General features: G+C 36.9%; 1 protein-coding gene across 11 annotated transcripts in view; it reads left to right on the top strand.

Annotated features, from left to right (window-relative positions):
* The window catches only part of LOC139746704 (uncharacterized), a 385,796-nt gene that overhangs the window by 301,493 nt on the left and 64,934 nt on the right, over positions 1-19,369 (top strand). Inside the window, exon 6 of one of the 11 annotated variants that reach the window (XM_071658162.1) lies at positions 5,564-15,689. The exons of the other annotated variants lie outside the window; for them this stretch is intronic. Within the exon in view, the coding sequence (XP_071514263.1) occupies positions 5,564-6,112 (549 nt within the window). The 3' untranslated portion in view covers positions 6,113-15,689. Of the gene's footprint in view, positions 1-5,563; positions 15,690-19,369 lie in introns of those variants that run through there. 11 annotated transcript variants of the gene reach the window in all.

Below are 19,369 nucleotides of genomic sequence, written 5' to 3'. Positions count from 1 at the left end.
GTGTGAGCGAATATGGCCTTTTTTTGTCTTTTCCTGGTGCTACCTTGCCGTGGGGGGCCTATTTCTTGTGTGGCGGGGTAGCAACGGGAATGGATGAGGGTAGCAAGTATGAATATATACATGTGTATATATATATGTATGTATATGTATGTATACATTGATATGCATGTATATTTGTGTGTATGGGCATTTATGTATATATATGTGTATATGAGTGGTTGGGCCATTCTTCGTCTGTTTCCTTGCACTACCTAGCTGATGCGGGAAACAGCAGTTGAGTATGATGAAAAAAATAGAAAAACAAAATATATATATATATTAGTGAAGGTCTATACAAATTGGATAACTTTGTTGTTGATAAAATTTGTAAACAATTCACCTTCTTGTCCACATAATAAGTTTATGATACGCTCGTTGTGTGTCTTGGACAATCACTTGTTTACCAAATGGCATCCTAGCTATGTCTCTTCGTTGTTTATCAACTGACTCTTATGTATCTTTCTTTTATCTCCCCTGATGATGTGATTATTACACAAAAGTGCGCTTGGGAACTTATCATGTTTCATTTTCCCCATGGACTCATAGGGATATATATGTATATATATATATATATATATATATGTGTGTGTGTGTGTGTGTGTGTGTACATTGTGTATGGGGGGTGTGCCATTTCTTTCGTCTGTTTCCTTGCGCTACCTCGCAAACGCGGGAGACAGTGACAAAGCAAAATAAATAAATAAGTATATATATATATATATATATATATATATATATATTTTTTTTTTTTTTTTTTTTTTTTTTTTTTTTTTTTTCCAAAAGAAGGAACAGAGAAGAGGGCCAGGTGAGGATATTCCCTCAAAGACCCAGTCCTCTGTTCTTAACGCTACCTCGCTATCGCGGGAAATGGCAAATAGTATGAAAGAAAGAAAGATATATATATATATATATATATATATATATATATGTGTGTGTGTGTGTGTGTGTGTGTATGGAGGTGGAGGAAACGAGGAGAAGTGGGAGACCAAAGTGGAGGTGGAAAGATGGAGTGGAAAAGATTTTGAGCAATTGGGGCCTGAACATGCAGGAGGGTGAAAGGTGTGCAAGGAATAGAGTGAATTGGAACGATGTGGTATACTGGGGTCGACGTGCTGTCATTGGATTGAACCAGGGCATGTGAAGCATCTGGGGCAAACCATGGAAAGTTTTGTGGGGCCCGGATGTGGAAAGGGAGCTGTGGTTTCAGTGCATTATACATGACAGCTAGAGACTGAGTGTTAATGAATGTGGCATTTGTTGTCTTTTCCTAGCGCTACCTCATGCACATGCGGGGGGAGGGGGTTGTCTTTTCATGTGTGGCGGGGTGGCAACAGGAATGATTAAAGGCAGCAAGTATGAATTATGTACATGTGTATATATGTATGTGTCTGTGTATGTATATATATGTATGCGTTGAAATGTATAGGTATGTACATGTGCGTGTGTAGACGTGTATGTATATACATGTGTATGTGGGTGGGTTGGGCCATTTCTTTCGTCTGTTTCCTTGTGCTTCCTCGCTGTCACGGGAGACAGCAACAAAGTATGATAATGATAATGATATATATATATATATATATATATATATATATATATATATATATATATTCCCTGGGGATAGGGGAGAAAGAATACTTCCCACGTATTCCCTGCGTGTTGTAGAAGGCGACTAAAAGGGAAGGGAGCGGGGGGCTGGAAATCCTCCCCTCTCGTTTTTTTTTTTTTTTTTTTTTTTTCTTTTTAATTTTCCAAAAGAAGGAACAGAGAAGAGGTCCAGGTGAGGATATTCCCTCAAAGGCCCAGTCCTCTGTTCTTAACGCTACCTCGCTATCGCGGGAAATAGCGAATAGTATAAAAAAAAATATATATATATATATATATATATATATATATATATATATATATATATATATATATATATATATATATATATATTTGCTTTGTCGCTGTCTCCCGTGTTTGCGAGGTAGCGCAAGGAAACAGACGAAAGAAATGGCCCAACCCAGCCCCATACACATGTATATACATACGTCCACACACGCAAATATACATACCTACACAGCTTTCCATGGTTTACCCCAGACGCATCACATGCCCTGATTCAATCCACTGACAGCACGTCAACCCCGGTATACCACATCGATCCAATTCACTCTATTCCTTGCCCTCCTTTCACCCTCCTGCATGTTCAGGCCCCGATCACACAAAATCTTTTTCACTCCATCTTTCCACCTCCAATTTGGTCTCCCACTTCTCCTCGTTCCCTCCACCTCCGACACATATATCCTCTTGGTCAATCTTTCCTCACTCATTCTCTCCATGTGCCCAAACCATTTCAAAACACCCTCTTCTGCTCTCTCAACCACGCTCTTTTTATTCCCACACATCTCTCTTACCCTTACGTTACTTACTCGATCAAACCACCTCACACCGCACATTGTCCTCAAACATCTCATTTCCAGCACATCCATCCTCCTGCGCACAACTCTCTCCATAGCCCACGCCTCGCAACCATACAACATTGTTGGAACCACTATTCCTTCAAACATACCCATTTTTGCTTTCTGAGATAATGTTCTTGACTTCCACACATTCTTCAAGGCTCCCAGGATTTTCGCCCCCTCCCCACCCTATGATCCACTTCCGCTTCCATGGTTCCATCCGCTGTCAGATCCACTCCCAGATATCTAAAACACTTTACTTCCTCCAGTTTTGCTCCATTCAAACTTACATCCCAATTGACTTGACCCTCAACCCTATTGTACCTAATAACCTTGCTCTTATTCACATTTACTCTTAACTTTCTTCTTTCACACACTTTACCAAACTCAGTCACCAGCTTCTGCAGTTTCTCACATGAATCAGCCACCAGCGCTGTGTCATTAGCGAACAACAACTGACTCACTTCCCAAGCTCTCTCATCCCCAACAGACTTCATACTTGCCCCTCTTTCCAAAACTCTTGCATTCACCTCCCTAACAACCCCATCCATAAACAAATAAAACAACCATGGAGACATCACACATCCCTGCCGCAAACCTACATTCACTGAGAACCAATCACTTTCCTCTCTTCCTACACGTACACATGCCTTACATCCTCGATAAAAACTTTTCACTGCTTCTAACAACTTGCCTCCCACACCATATATTCTTAATACCTTCCACAGAGCATCTCTATCAACTCTATCATATGCCTTCTCCAGATCCATAAATGCTACATACAAATCCATTTGCTTTTCTAAGTATTTCTCACATACATTCTTCAAAGCAAACACCTGATCCACACATCCTCTACCACTTCTGAAACCACACTGCTCTTCCCCAATCTGATGCTCTGTACATGCCTTCACCCTCTCAATCAATACCCTCCCATATAATTTACCAGGAATACTCAACAAACTTATACCTCTGTAATTTGAGCACTCACTCTTATCCCCTTTGCCTTTGTACAATGGCACTATGCATGCATTCTGCCAATCCTCAGGCACCTCACCATGAGTCATACATACATGAAATAACCTTACCAACCAGTCAATAATACAGTCACCCCCTTTTTTAATAAATTCCACTGCAATACCATCCAAACCTATATATATATATATATATATATATATATATATATATATATATATATATTGGAAAGGATCACAATTTTGTGCATGATCAAGATATTCCTATTTCATTTTCTCTAGGGACTCATAGGAATACACATACATACATACTTAGAAAACCCCCTTTCCCTTTTTAGAACTTTGAATACAAGGAGAGGGGTTTCCAGCCTCCTGCCTGCACCCCTTTAGTCGCCTTCTACCACATTCGGAGAATACATGGGAAGTATTATTTCTCTATTATCCCCTGGGATATGTATATATATGTGTATATGAGTGACACATATATTTTCGTCTGTTTCCTGGCACTACCTTGCTGACACAGGATACCGATTGTGTATGATTATAAATGATGATATATAGAAAGCATTTATGAGTTGGTCTTGATTGGGGAATTCAGTTGCCTTTGCTACCCTCACTTAAAAATGAAAAAATCCTTAAATTAAGAAGAGAAATTTATGTAATCTATGCATGGCAGTAAGTAGAGTATCAAAAATTGAACATTTCGGGATAAAAAAATTAGCATAACAGAAAAATATATGATTTTTAACTCTACCAATATATCTGGAAATTTAATGAAAAGAGAACAAAAATTCAGAAGTGCCATGTCAGGAAAATGAAAATGAAAAGGCTGTACTGTGGTCTACCCAGTGAGGTAAGAAATTTGTGTTGGGTCAACATCAAAACTTTCAAACAAAACCAGGCTAATGGACTAAGACAGACAGCTATACCTGCTGAGTAGCAGTAGAGAACACTAGTATTGCAAGAAATGCAAGATATGCAGTGAGTGCTGTGCATTATACCTGCTTAAGGCACACTTTCATCAGAGGTATGTAGGAGGTTAGTTGTTTCAACATAAGTTTTTGATTTTTTGGTGGTATAGTTATCTCCTGGCCAGTTTGCTAAGTTTTATCCAAGTTGGATTTGTATTTTGACTATCGTATCATTTGACTTTTGAAAACAGTGCACTCTTATGTAGAGTCTAGAAACTGTAGTAGTAACAGTATAAATGAATCATGAAGGATCTATGAACATATATGGGAACAAAGATGTAGAATGGTCAATTGTACTAGGATCAAAATGATAAGACTCCTGTTTCCTTGTAGATAGTAGGGCAGACAAGCTATCATGGTAATATCCTTTTCATGTATGCTTAGCCATACATTCATGCATACACAAAAATTTATGTTGATAGGGTGATTTTTAAAATGATTGCCCCCCCAGACACACGCACACACACACACACACACACACACACACACACACACACCTGGCATAGTGGGTGTGTGAGTTTTTGTATGTGTATGCGCATACATACCTAGGAGTAAAGACATGACGCATATATACAAGCTGAAGAGAAGGGGCATCATGAGTGAAAAACTCTCTCTTCATAACACACATACAGTAATCACACAGTGGGAAAGGCTAGAGGCCTTAGATTTGCTCAGCTTGGAAGAGAAGTGTGATTGGAGACCTGATCACAACCTTCAATTTTTTAACACAAATTGATGAAGTGGAAAGTGAACAGTTCTTTGAGAGATGTAGGAAAAGAACAGCCAGGGAACATAACATGAATTTTAGCAAGAAACTTCAGAAAGATGTAAAGAAGTGCTTTTGTAGCATGAGTGGTGCTGAATGAAATAAAATGACTGAGACATAGATTTAAAAAGTTTCGTGGTAGTTAGTAGAGAATGTTTAAGAGATTGGGCTCCATAAGTGTAAGACTTCCTCCCCATGCAATAAAGATAGGTAACTGCAGATTGTTAATTACACACACCCACACATTTTCCATGGCAATGGTATGGTATTATGTGTGCAGTTGATAGATATGGTAGCATTAGGAGATGCTGCTGTAAACATAAGGAATGATGAAGGATGCAGCCCAGCGGCCACTGACACCTGGTGTTGTCGTTGCAGGTGTCACCACTGGAGCAGTTTCTAAGGGATTCATCGTGTTCCCCACCACATATCAAGGCCGAACCAACCGACAGGGGAGATCCTGGTGAGGGTGAGAGGTTGGAACACAGCTCGACTTCTATTGAACATGCTCACCAGTATCTTGGTGTACAGCGGTACCCTAATCTAACGGCATTATCGGGAAATATTGGTGTTGTGGGAATAAGCACAAGCCCTGCAAATTTGGCAACAGTAGGTTCAGGTAGCCCTGGGGGGTTAGTTGGGGTGCTTATGGCAGCAACTGCTCCTCGACCTCAGCGGCGGGCTAATAACCCCCTTACTTGTCCTGTTTGTGGTCGTGTGGTTCTTTTCCGTTCAGAGTTTGAGAAACACATGCGCACTCACACTGGTGAAAAACCATTCGTGTGTCACCTTTGTTCTTACCGATCAGCTCAACGTTCTAATCTTAATGTACACCTGAAGTCTGTACATAAGCTATATCTTCCTTCAAATAGTTCTGGCCAGGCTCCACCATGGGACAGTAACCCAGACAGCAGATTCATAGGATGAATAATCCCACACATTTTTGTTCCTTTTTTTTCATGAACTTCTGGCTACAGTATTTTACTTAAAGTAAATGGTTCCATTGAATTTGGAAATATGTGTAGGATTTGACTGTTTTGGTGTTTGTAATAGGTTACTGAATGCTACCATTTTTTTTTTTTTCTGAAATCAGTACTTGTGCCAGTTTGACACTTTTAGAAATATCTTTACAGTATTCAGCCATGCATTGATTATTAACCCATCATTTGGAGCTGATAACTAGAATATTAAATAATTTGTATTTCTGTAGGTGTACTTTGTCCATCAAGCAACAGATGTTTACCATCAAGATGCATTCATTTAATACTTACAGAAGAGTTTACTTCATTTGTGGCATTCTACATTTCGTAGGGTGAAAATACAGTTGGTCTTTTAGGCTTATAGATATTCAGAGCCAAGGAATCGCAACCTGAAATATTTCATATTTATGTTTATATATTTATCAGTGTTTATGGATTATTAGGCCTCTTTATGATCTATCGTAACTTAGCGCTTACATTACCACATTGTTTTCTTTTTTCTTTTTTCCTATATTGTTATATCAGATTTCAGTTGTATAACTTCATCAGAAAAGTACACTGTGTAACACAATTTTTGTTCCTGGGTAGTAAATGTTATTTCCTAATTGTTTATGTGTAAAAGTAGAGAAAAAGGCTATTATTCCCTTCAAATTTTGCTGCTGTGACCTGGACAGGGATATTTTGAAGTTTACCTATTTCCAAGTGGACAATGGGCATATTTGCACTTTTGAATTTAAATAAAGTCAAAAAAACAATAACATATGAATAAGAATTAACGTATTTACATAAATTTTAAACAAAAGTGATAAAAAATTTAAAATGATTAGTTTTTCAAGATTTATGATTGTACTGTAAAGCACTTTCACAAATCAGACCCCAAATATAATCTCCCATCATGTTCTCATTATATGCTACATGGTAGCAGTGTTCAAGGTCCAGTATATCCTGGTGGAAGCACTTGCCTTGCTCTTCCGAATATGGTCCATTGTTCTTGAATTATCAAGATGAGCGTCAAGGATATGGACTTTAAGGGACATCTTGCAGCCCATTTTGCTGTAGTTCTTCACCATAATCTCATCCAGCTCCACATAGTTCAGGAAGCCCTGAACCACTGTAACAAAGCTTCACCAGGCTGCTCTCTCTTTCCCAGTGAGCTTCTTTGGGAATTCCTTGCAGTTCAGGGTCTTCTTTATCCGTGGTCTGATAAAGACACCAGCTTTGACCTTTGCCTCAGACTACTTAGGGAAGAAGTCTTTAAAGGCAAGTGCTTCCACCAGGGTATGCTGGACCTTGAACACTTGTTTGGGTCACAGGCAATTCTGATTGCCTCGAACAGACTGGTTACATTGTGGTAGAAGCAGAGCCCATCTTGATGGGTGAAGAAGCTGGAAAACCCTAGATGATACTTCCTCTGATCTGAGATTTTCACACTTTCATCCAACAAGTTCCACTGCTTGAGCATAGATGTCAAAAGCTCGGCACTGGACTTTGTGAGACATCTCCGATCAAGTCGTTGAGGTCTTTTTGATAGGGGTGGTATGGGTGTCTCTTCTCAGCTGCAGCTGTGAAATTGTAATCTGCATCTACATCTTCCTCCCCTCTCTGATTACCATTTATATTATTGGAAACACAGAAAGTTCTTTATTAACTACTCAACATGGAATCTATCTAGAATGTTCTGAACAATAGATAGATTTCAAAATATCACTGTCCTTATCACAAAAGCAAAGTTTCAAGGGAATGGTAGCCATTTTCTATACTTTTTAGACATAGTCAATTAGAAAGTAACACTTATTACCCAGGAACAAAAAATGTAAGATTTGCTTCACATTGGTATTATAGTGAAAAAAGGCTTGATTACAAAGGAATGCTTCACATCTCACAGACTGGATGTTATGGTGGAATAGAGGATCGTATTTAGATTTTAGTGGCACTGAACAAGACAGATTCTCTCTTTGATTTTGGTGGAATAGTTAATTCAGAGCTCCATTTAAAGATTTGAGTTCTTAAAAACAGGTACAGGTATAGTATGTTTATGTAAGTACCGGAAAATTACCTGTAAACTTAAATAAGTTCAGAATTTTCCTGTTTTGCAAACTTTTGTTTTGTATAAAATGTGTATATGGTGCCTGTATCCCTGTGACAAACTTTTTAAGGTTTATAGCCAGGGGACATAGTTAATACAGCCAAAAAAATGCAGGAAGAATTTATGACTTGATTTTTTCCGATTCTTAATTATAAAACAAATTAGGGTTTGGGTTACACATCATCATTAGTGTAGCTTTATTATCATCTGTTGCTCCATTACCAACTGCTTTGCTATTTATTCCCATCATGATATGTTTGGTTTTTTGCAAAGTAGCATTATTATTTATGATTCATGATACCATGACTCATATCCTCTCTTTATCTACTGTTAATGCAACCTCTTGAATATTCTTGTTTTTTTCTAACTTTCTCCCATCATTTTGAATGTTATATTTGCCATTGACATTTGGTATGTTCTTGTGCCTTTATGTATTCATTTAGTTTCTAATTTTCCATCATCCTTTCTTATAGCTAAACTGGTTCACATTGTTTCATCCCTGCATCACAGTTTTTTATAACCTTGTAAAATTGTTCCTTCTTGAAGTTTGACTTGTAAGAAATATACTACTCTTGTTTGTTACCTTGAAACTAATAAATTCATAAGTGCTTTCCACAATAGACTCAAAAAGCATGATTTACTCGGTTTCATGCAATATTCATGTCTTTTCCCTAGAACTGTATGATTGCATCGCTCACTTCAGAGTATAGGTGCTTCCCAATACATTTGTTTATGGAGCTTAAACTAAAAGTAGATTTTATGTATAAAAGTATCTTTAATTTCATTGAAAAAAATTATAAGAAAATTTACAATAGTAATAACCCAGCTATATCATATATGCAGTATCACGCAGTTTTATTATATTGGTGAATGAATAGTTAATAGTCTTCTTAAAACACATAAATTGTAATATGTATGTTCACTTATTATTCAAATATCAGAAAAGTACTGCATAACAATGCTTGAAACAGAAGAATTCTGTGCATTGCTACCTGCTATACCTCTTACCCCAAGTATAGATTTACAGATGTTACACAGGTTCACATTGCTTATGAGCAAGTATTATGCTATATTTTATATGATTCCCCTTGCTTCAGATTGATAGATTAGTATGCACATTGCTGTACTTTACAGTGCTTTTTAAAGGCTTTTATTCTACATTTATTTAGTGTCTTAAAAGTAGGCAATCTGTTGCAGAATTTATGAAGAATTTGCTCAAACTAATTAGTATGAATCAGTCAGATCAGATTGAAAATGAACCGAGTCAAAAAAAAAATTATAACTTACAGTGAAGCTGTTATATGTCTTCCTGAAGCTCTGTATTTTTTTTTATGATTTCTAAATATCTAATTAAGTTATTTTATAAACTAAATCCAGAATTTTTCTATGTAATGAAAAATACATGAACATGAATTTTTTTTTTTTTTTTTTTTTTTTTTCAGATTTTCCTCTCGAATATAACGTCAAAGTAAAGAAAACTGAAGAGATTATGCCTGTCGTAGATATGAGAGATTGAAGGCACCCATTTTTAGTATTTTAGTGTTTTGGTACATTAAGAATTCTTTTACAACATCCAAAGTACTAAATTCTTCAGATGTTCTTGAAGCATTCTTCATCAAGATCAAAGCATTACTTTGGCCATTGCATTGATCATTATGCCACCAAATGCAAGATCACATGAATATATTGAATAGATAAGAGATGTTTTTCCTGCCTCAGTTAATTTAGAAGCTGCATACCAAATATAATCTTTCTAGGAGATTTCAACCTACAGCAACTAAGGTGGACATGGCTACAAAACAGCATCATAGGTTAAAATCTCATCAGAAGTAGCTCAGATGAAAAGCTGCACATAGGAGAAATACTTAGACTTTTACAGATTCTATCATAGCACATAGAAGAGCCAGTTAGGTGAACATGCCTTCCACAAATAAGTTGGACAGTTTGAGATATGTCCAACTCAGATACATAGATACTAAACCATAATAGCTTAATGCCTACCACCATGGTGGTGAAGTAAGCAGATGCAATTTCAGTAGTAAGTATGAAATGGGAAAAAGAAATGGGCCATACACATTACCGTAGTAGTCACTCAGGGATAGCAGAACACCAGAGGAGTGTATGAAATATTTAACTGCACTTGTGCTCCAATCTTGCACTAGACATATAGCTTTGTGAAAAAAGTGCTAAAGGTCATAACTTGTAGTGAAAAAGACACTCCTTTTATAAGCAAGCCTGTCAAAAGAATGGAACACTACAGACTATAAACTGGGGTTAATTCCAAATATTTATTCTCTCCTTTGTGGACTGATAAAAGGAGAAATGCATCATTATTTACACGTGGTAAACCTTACAAGGCATAGTTCCTGAATTACACCCAAAAATAATTCCAGGCAGGCTTGAAAGACTGAAATATTACCACCAAAATTGATAGATGTAATAATTGTAAAAAGAGAAAGATTTGGTGTAAAACTGGCGTGTATGGTGAAGAGCAGAGATAAAACTGTAGCGAATGTACCTCGAAGATTTATGTAGGTGCATGGAAGAGTGTTGTGTGCATTCTCTCCACTAACATACAATCTTTCCCTGTTACTTATAACAGTTGACAAAACTCAATTTACATAACTCATTCTTTATAACTCTTGATTTTCCTGTAGTGAGAGCTGTGTGCTAGCCCTGCCTTTTGCCAAAACATTAGGAGCAATAGGTACAAGTAGTAGGTAGGAACATTAGGTGGGAGTATTAGGTAGAAGTAGTTGGTGGGAACACTAGGCAGAACTTTAAGGAGACACATTAGGTAAAAGTAGTATGTTGGAACATTATGTTGGAGTTGACTTTTGCCTGTGGCCTGTTAAAGGTGAGGTACTAAAGGCTAAGAAGTGGCACTGGAGATCACCAGATATGGAGACTTTTGTTGTGGCTACACTCTTGGAGAAGTTCCAAAAGAGAATAGGCATCAGAGATATAGATAAATAGAAAAGGAAAACTAAAAATTACTTGGACTCAGAATTGCTCATTACATCACCTGCAGTTGCTGGAAACACTATGGACAATTCCATGTAGTAATAAAGAAAGACCTTGAACAACAACCTGTAAAGTGTACTAGACCAGCCAGGTTGTGTAGTTTTCAAGGTCTTTGTTATGTTGCCTTTAGCAGTCTAACTGAACTAATCTGCTTGACAACTTGGTCTCAGACTGAGCTTTACAGGTGAGATTTCTTAAAACATTATAAATTGCATGTAAAATATGGTAAGGCTGACAGAGTGCCTACCTACATACAAGTACCTATGATGAGATTTTACCATAGTGGTGGGGCTAACATGTAGAAGTGGATAGGTAAGGGATCTTTGGTGAATTTGACAAGAATGAAAGTATGTGTTCATGAAAGGATGTGTTGTAGATGTATATATAAAGACATGTTCTCATGTTTATATGGTATATGTACAGAGAAGACAGGATGGACAAGAATGATTGACATGTTCATAGGAAGGAACAATACCTTGAGAAGTGTGAAAGGTATGAGGCAGAGAAAGTTAGATAGGGATCTCTCAGATCATATGTTAGACCTGTGAAGTTTAGCCTTATTTTTAGTATGGTCGAGGATTAGAGATATGAATGAAAGAGCAAGGATGATAGAAGTTGAAAAATCAAAAAATTAGAATGTATAATTTAACTCCCATGATGGGAAGCTGAATAATTTCAAAATTACAAATTTATGTGATTGAAATGTTTTCTTGAAAGTAGTGAGGAATGGAGGGCAAAGAAAAAAGAATTTAATATCTCTAGTAAGAAAATAATGAAACGAAACTATTTCATATAAATGTAAGGAAAGCTAGTAAAGATCTCAGGAAATTGATGAATGAAAATTTCAGTGAGAATAACAGTCTGATTGGTAGGAGGTTAAGTGATGCAGAAGAAAGGTATGTGTGAAGGTAGAGTTACCAGACAAGTTTAGCAAATCGCATAAGACAGAGGTTGAAGTTTGGAAAGAGTTGGAGACTGTTATAAAGAACAAGTTTAGAGATGATGATATAAGGGAGCTAGGGATTTTTGCAGCAAAATTGAAGGTAAGGAGAGTGAACAAAGTTTATTTGAGGTAGAAGACCACAGATTTAGGTGTTAAAACTGGGAGAGATGAAACTGCAGTTGAGTGCATTTAGAACATGTATGTAGGTGCATGGAAAAGTGTTTGTTTGCATCATGACTCTAAAGTCAGTGAATGCTTTATTTTATACAGTAAAATGAAAGGGAACATTATTTTGCTATTACTGAGGAATGTTTTCTTGGCATAGTTCCCTAGTCATATGGTAGGACTGTGACAAAAAATTTTGCTGAAAGGAAAGCAAATGAGGATCATACAAGAAAAATGAATGAGATTTTAAAGGACAAAATCAGCTATTTTGGGAGAATGTAGATAGATGTAAGAGAGAGTTGTATGTAGGAATGAGTGTATATTAGACAAATTTAGGAGAATGCTAATAACAAAGGATGAAGTTTGTATAAGGTTTAAAGAGTACCTTATTGAGCTAATTGGAAATATGTACTATAAAAAGGCAACTCTGTATATCTGCTCCCTGTCTGTAAACATGCTTATGAACTTGCCAGACACATGACGACTAACCTCTAAATGGTTGCCAATAATTTATTCATTTCCTTGTTGGAATAGAAATTGCTGGCTACTGGGGTGATATATTTTCAGAAAAATATGTTATTGTTAGGCAGGAATATTTTGCTGGTAACATGGGAAGTAAAAAAAGGGAAAATGGTGGAGGTTGGCGGTTATCCATCATCAGTGATCCTTTCCAAATGTCTGAACTATATCTGCACTCCCTGGTCTGCCCTCTCAGTTAGACGACTTTTACTACCACATCTCTGACACTATTATTCATTACACTATCTAACCACTTACCACATATTGCTTTCATGCATTTTATTTTCTATAAATCCACCCTCTTTTTTTCCTTACATTCATGGCCCGAGACTTATATCCATGCAACCTTTTTAGGACTGCTATGAAAAATACCCATCTTTTCCCTTATGCTCACTAACTGCTCCTTCCACATGCTCTGAGTGCACCCAAGGCTTATCCCTTTCTTCCACCACATAACACTACAACCCATAGTTTCATCTACTGATAAGTAAAATGTTCTTCATCCACGTCCTTTCCATTTGAACTTAACTCATCCCACCCTGATGGACCATACCAATTTACTTTTGTTCACATTAACTCTTAATCATTCCCCTTTCACCCACTCTTCTGAATGATGAAAAATAATTCTTTTGTGCCCAATTGCCTCTGCCAACTTAATGAAGATGTATCCTTAATAAACGAACAAGGGCTTCAGTTGCCAACATCCACTTTCTAGTTGTCGTGAATAATGTATTGAAACAACAGCCTACCATTCACAGCCAAGCTCTGTAGGCTACTCCCTGGTTTATCTTGACCATAATGATATCAGTACTGATAATGATAGCATTAATTGGCAGCATTTAATGAAATCTTGAATGGTTACCTATCTAGATAACAATTCAGTAGATATTTTACAATTGAAATTATGTAAATCACATTGTTTCGTTGAAAAAAAAATTAGAAATGAAGGGCTGATTACCCTTAATTCCAACAGATCTTAAGCCTTTGTACCATACATTCTTGCAGAAGGCTAGAACATGAAAGCTTTTTCTCAAGCTTGAGTTACTGATCTCTGCATTGTGTTGTTACAAAATCTAGTCAGTTTTGACATGTTATGTTTCCTGATATGTTAACCTTTTTGACACATTTTTGTTGCACAATTATTCAACTGAAACTGAGCATTTTGCCTTAGCATACGTTACTGTCATTTCACATCCCACTTAGTCACATTAAATTCTCAATAGTTGTCACATTTTGTTGTGCTGATTTCTTTAGATGTCTCTCTTTGTGTCATCCACTTCTATAATTTCTCTTACCCTTAGAATACCTCTAAAGATAGGCAGAATATTTCCTTTTATCTATTTTATCTCTTGAGTAATCATGTATATGATTTGTTCATGCTGGGTTCTAGATATATTTATGGGTCTTTGCAATTTAGTCAGTAGTCATGATGCAACAGTTATATTGCTAACATTTTTTTACATGGTCTTTTTCTGCTAATATGAGTTCACATTCTCCAGAGTAAGGAGGGAACCAGTTCAGAACTGACTAAAGTGAATATTACCCTGCCATACCTGCTTAGCCTTAAAGATTAAAGCTAAGTCGCATGCTTTGTGAATATTCATTGTTATCCCATTAGAGTCCAGTATGTAGTATGCTATAGGATTCAGGGTTCATGATTTGAAGACCTAGGCACGATGTTATATTTAAAGCAGAGATTGGAATGCTGTATTTGCCAGATGTAGCAACTGGATTGTTTCCTCTCTTAATGTTAAATGCTTAGTAAAAATGGATATAAGCAATGAAAGATTAACTTTTCTTTAAAAAGATTAATTTAGCTCTCTGGAACAGTTAGTAAGCTATACATCTGGCTTATGTTATTTTGTCAAGAGGAGTGAGTTTGAAACTGTTATGTAAAAGTGATGGCTATACTGCATGGATATAATTCATGTACAAGAGTGATATTATAACAGGTAGAATATCAAAAATCCATTTTTCTAAAATTGTTAAATTTTCAAAATCCTTGGTCTAGCTTAAAGATTTCTAACAGTGTGGAACATGAATGCCCAATAAATAATTTCAGTAGATGTCTTAAATAATGTTTTTCATATTCTTTATGTACTTACATTATAAGTAGAAATTTCATTAGGTATACAATATGTTTTGTGAGGGTTACAGTATCTGTAAACCACAATAAGAGGCCAGTACTTCAAAATACATGAAAATCCAAAATCCACACATTGCTGGTCTAAAGGATTATGGATTTCTTATATTCTATGTGTATTATTATTATTATTATTATTATTATTATTATTATTATTATTATTATGCTCGTGGAAAAACAGTTTAAGAATAAGAAAAGTAAAGTTGTGCACTTTCAGGTATTGGACAATCATTGTGACTATAGTTTATTTAATGAAGGAAACTAAGAGAATATTCTGTTTGAATATCATATTTCAGCATGACTGTAGGTGCACCATAACCAGAGGTTTATACCTTGTACAGTATATTATTATTATTATTATTATTATTATTATTATTATTATTATTATTATTATTACTATTTTATTATTAGTATTATTTTTATTATTATTATGTAGCCACAGGAGTACAGTAAGATGGGGTCCTTTAGGAAGAGAATGTCCTCGACGACACTGTACTCTACCATCTACTGACTGTGGTACAGATTTGTCAAAGGTGACTTCTCACTCACAGTGTTACCACTTGCAGGCAGAGTCTACTGACATCTGTCATGTATATTGCAGAATGTATATTGTATATTGATAATATATATTTAAAGCTATGTTAGTTTCATGTTTTTTTTACCTTAAAATCAAATTAGTTTGGGTGAGGAAAGAGCTTGATATGAAAACTTTTTATTACATTAGGATGTAATTAATCATAGGTTTTGTGATTTCCTTTTTTATGAGAATAGATGTGAGAATTCTCTGTTGAGCAAACCTTTCTGAAGTACATAAGGTTGAACATATATGAACGAAATTAATTGTAAGGAATAAGAAACTGTATAATGCAAGAAGGTTATCATTCTACTGAACTGACTGTATGTATATACAGAACTGAAAAGAGAACTGCAACCACATATTGTACCTGATATTATGACTTTGAACTTCCACATGTTTTATGGTTCACATGTATTTATTTTGCTTACTAATTTTATCTCATGGAGCAACTTGCATTTGTTTCTTTCAGTTTCATAAGAATGTGTTTCTGCTGTATGCACCCAACATTCATACCTTCTGTGGCATCTATTAATGTATCTCTAAACTTTATTCTTGCTGGATGTATCTTATAGTGCAGTCCATTGTCATTGTCACTGATATATATGAAAAAGAGAAGTGGTCACCAGATCGATGCCTGAAGCACACCACTGATTACTTGACCATTAAACACTATTTGTTTATAGCCAGTCAACCATTATTCTAACCATTGAAGTAGAACCACATCTGTACCATGATATTTAACTCATTTTAGTAATCTTGAATGTGGGTTTTTATTAAATGTCTTCCACAAATCCAAATAGGTGACATCAGCTGCTGTACTTTGATCATACATGTTGATGATATAAAAGAAATCAAGCAGGTTTTTGAGACAAATGATTTCTTCAAGAACTGTGCTGAAGATTTTATCAGGTGTACTCATCAGACTTGCACCTCAGTAAATGAACATTCACTTTTGTCCTTTGTGTCTTTACATAGTGGCACTCAACAGGCATTCCACCAATTTTCCGGCACCTCACTGTGAGCCATACAATGGGAATTCTAACCATTCAGTCAAGAATACTGTCACCCATTTTCTTGGGAAAATCATCTGTAACCCTCTTTACTCCATTATCCAGCAATGCACTTTTAGCATTAATGCCATTCACCCATGTATACTTATGTGTGCTTATCGTTTTAAACCAAGTATTCTCAGTCACCAATCTTTCAGCATACAACTGCACAAGCTGTTAACCATTGTCATTCACAGTGGATGCTCTGTGCACCTGAATTATTTTCTCAACTGCCACATTATCCATTCCTGGATCCAGATTACCCATCACAATTAAATAATTCACATTCGAATTGCTGTTGCATTCACTGAGCTCCTCCCAAAACACTTGCCTCTCTTCCTCACTTGTCGCACTACCACATGCATAAGCACTATCTGACACCCACCTTTCATTATCCACTTTTGTATTCATGCTCATCAGTCTAGGGCTCACTTTCTTACAGTAAGTCACACATTAGCACAACTCCTTCATCATCAGAACTGCTATCTCCAACTTTGCTTTATCCCACACACTAACCCCACACTTTACCCTTAGGATTTTCCCAAAATTTTCTTCCTCATACCCCTTGAGTTTTGTTTCACTCAGTCTGAGAGCCTCTTTTAGTCATCTATGGCATGCAGGAAATATGAGAAAAGTACTCATTTTCCTCTATCTAGTTTATTCTGTAATATGATTACTTCAGGATCAATTTATATGAATCTTGGTGTTACCCAGCACTTTCCTAAAGGTTTTCCAGTAGCCCAGGGTAGTGCTACTTTCAGTAGTAGGGAAATGTAGGCTGGAATGAAAAGCTCTTTGACCAGATTGGGGCCTGAACATACAGGAGGGTGAAAGGCGTGCAAGGAATAGAGTGAATTGGAACGATGTGGTATACTGGGGTCGACATGCTGTTATTGGATTGCACCAGGGCATATGAAGCCTCTGGGATAAACCAGGGAAAGCTTTGTGGGGCCTGGATGTGGAAAGGGAGCTGTGGTTTTGGTGCATTACACTTGACAGCTAGAGACTGAGTGTGAACAAATGTGGCCTTTTTATCTTTTCCTAGTGCTACCTCGCACACATGAGGGGGGAGGGAGTTGTTATTTCATGTGTGGTGAGGTGGCGATGGGAATGAATAAAGGCAGACTATAAATTATGTACATGTGTATATATGTGTATGTATATGTATACATTGAGATGTATAGGTATGTATATTTGCGTGTCTGGACATGTATGTATATACATGTGTATTTGGGTGGGTTGGGCCATTCTTTCGTCTGTTTCCTTGCGCTACCTTGCTAACGCGGGAGACAGCAACAAAGCAAAATAAATGAAATATATACATATATATATTTGCTACCTCGCAAACGCGGGAGACAGCGACAAAGCAAAATAAAAATAAATATATATATATATATATATATATATATATATATATATATATATATATATGTATATTTCTTTTTTTTCTTTCAAACTATTTGCCATTTCCCGCATTAGCGAGGTAGCGTTAAGAACAGAGGACTGGGCCTCTGAGGGAATATCCTCACCTGGCCCCCTTCTCTGTTCCTTCTTTTGGAAAATTAAAAAAAATAACGAGGGGAGGATTTCCAGCCCCCCGCTCCCTCCCCTTTTAGTTGCCTTCTACGACACGCATGGAATACGTGGGAAGTATTCTTTCTCCCCTATCCCCAGGGATAATATATGGATTGAATCAGGGCATGTGAAGCGTCTGGGGTAAGCCATGGAAAGCTGTGTGGGGCCTGGATGGGGAAAGGGAGCTGTGGTTTCGGGCATTATTGCATGACAGCTAGAGACTGAGTGTGAACGAATGAGGCCTTTGTTGTCTTTTCCTAGCGCTACCCCGCTCACATGAGGGGGGAGGGGGATGGTATTCCATGTGTGGCGAGGTGGCGATGGGAATGAATAAAGGCAGACAGTGTGAATTGTGTGCATGGGTATATATGTATGTGTCTGTGTGTGTATATATATGTGTACATTGAGATGTATAGGTATGTATATTTGCGTGTGTGTATATACATGTGTATGGGGGTGGATTGGGCCATTTCTTTCATCTGTTTCCCTGTGCTACCTTGCAAACGCGGGAGACAGCGACAAAGCAAAATAAATAAATAAAATATATATATATATATATATATATATATATATATATATATATATATATATATATATATATATTATTTTATATTATTTTATTATACTTTGTCGCTGTCTCCCGCATTTGCGAGGTAGCGCAAGGAAACAGACGAAAGAAATGGCCCAACCCCCCCCATACACATGTATATACATACGTCCACACACGCAAATATACATACCTACACAGCTTTCCATGGTTTACCCCAGACGCTTCACATGCCTTGATTCAATCCACTGACAGCACGTCAACCCCGGTATACCACATCGCTCCAATTCACTCTATTCCTTGCCCTCCTTTCACCCTCCTGCATGTTCAGGCCCCGATCACACAAAATCTTTTTCACTCCATCTTTCCACCTCCAATTTGGTCTCCCTCTTCTCCTCGTTCCCTCCACCTCCGACACATATATCCTCTTGGTCAATCTTTCCTCACTCATTCTCTCCGTGTGCCCAAACCACTTCAAAACACCCTCTTCTGCTCTCTCAACCACGCTCTTTTTATTTCCACACATCTCTCTTACCCTTACGTTACTTACTCGATCAAACCACCTCACACCACACA

This window comes from Panulirus ornatus, chromosome 66 (genome assembly GCF_036320965.1).
Source record: "Panulirus ornatus isolate Po-2019 chromosome 66, ASM3632096v1, whole genome shotgun sequence".
NCBI classification, from domain to species: Eukaryota; Metazoa; Arthropoda; class Malacostraca; order Decapoda; family Palinuridae; genus Panulirus; species Panulirus ornatus.
The sequence above is the reverse complement of the archived record's forward strand: the minus strand, read 5'-3'. Positions and strand labels throughout refer to the sequence as shown.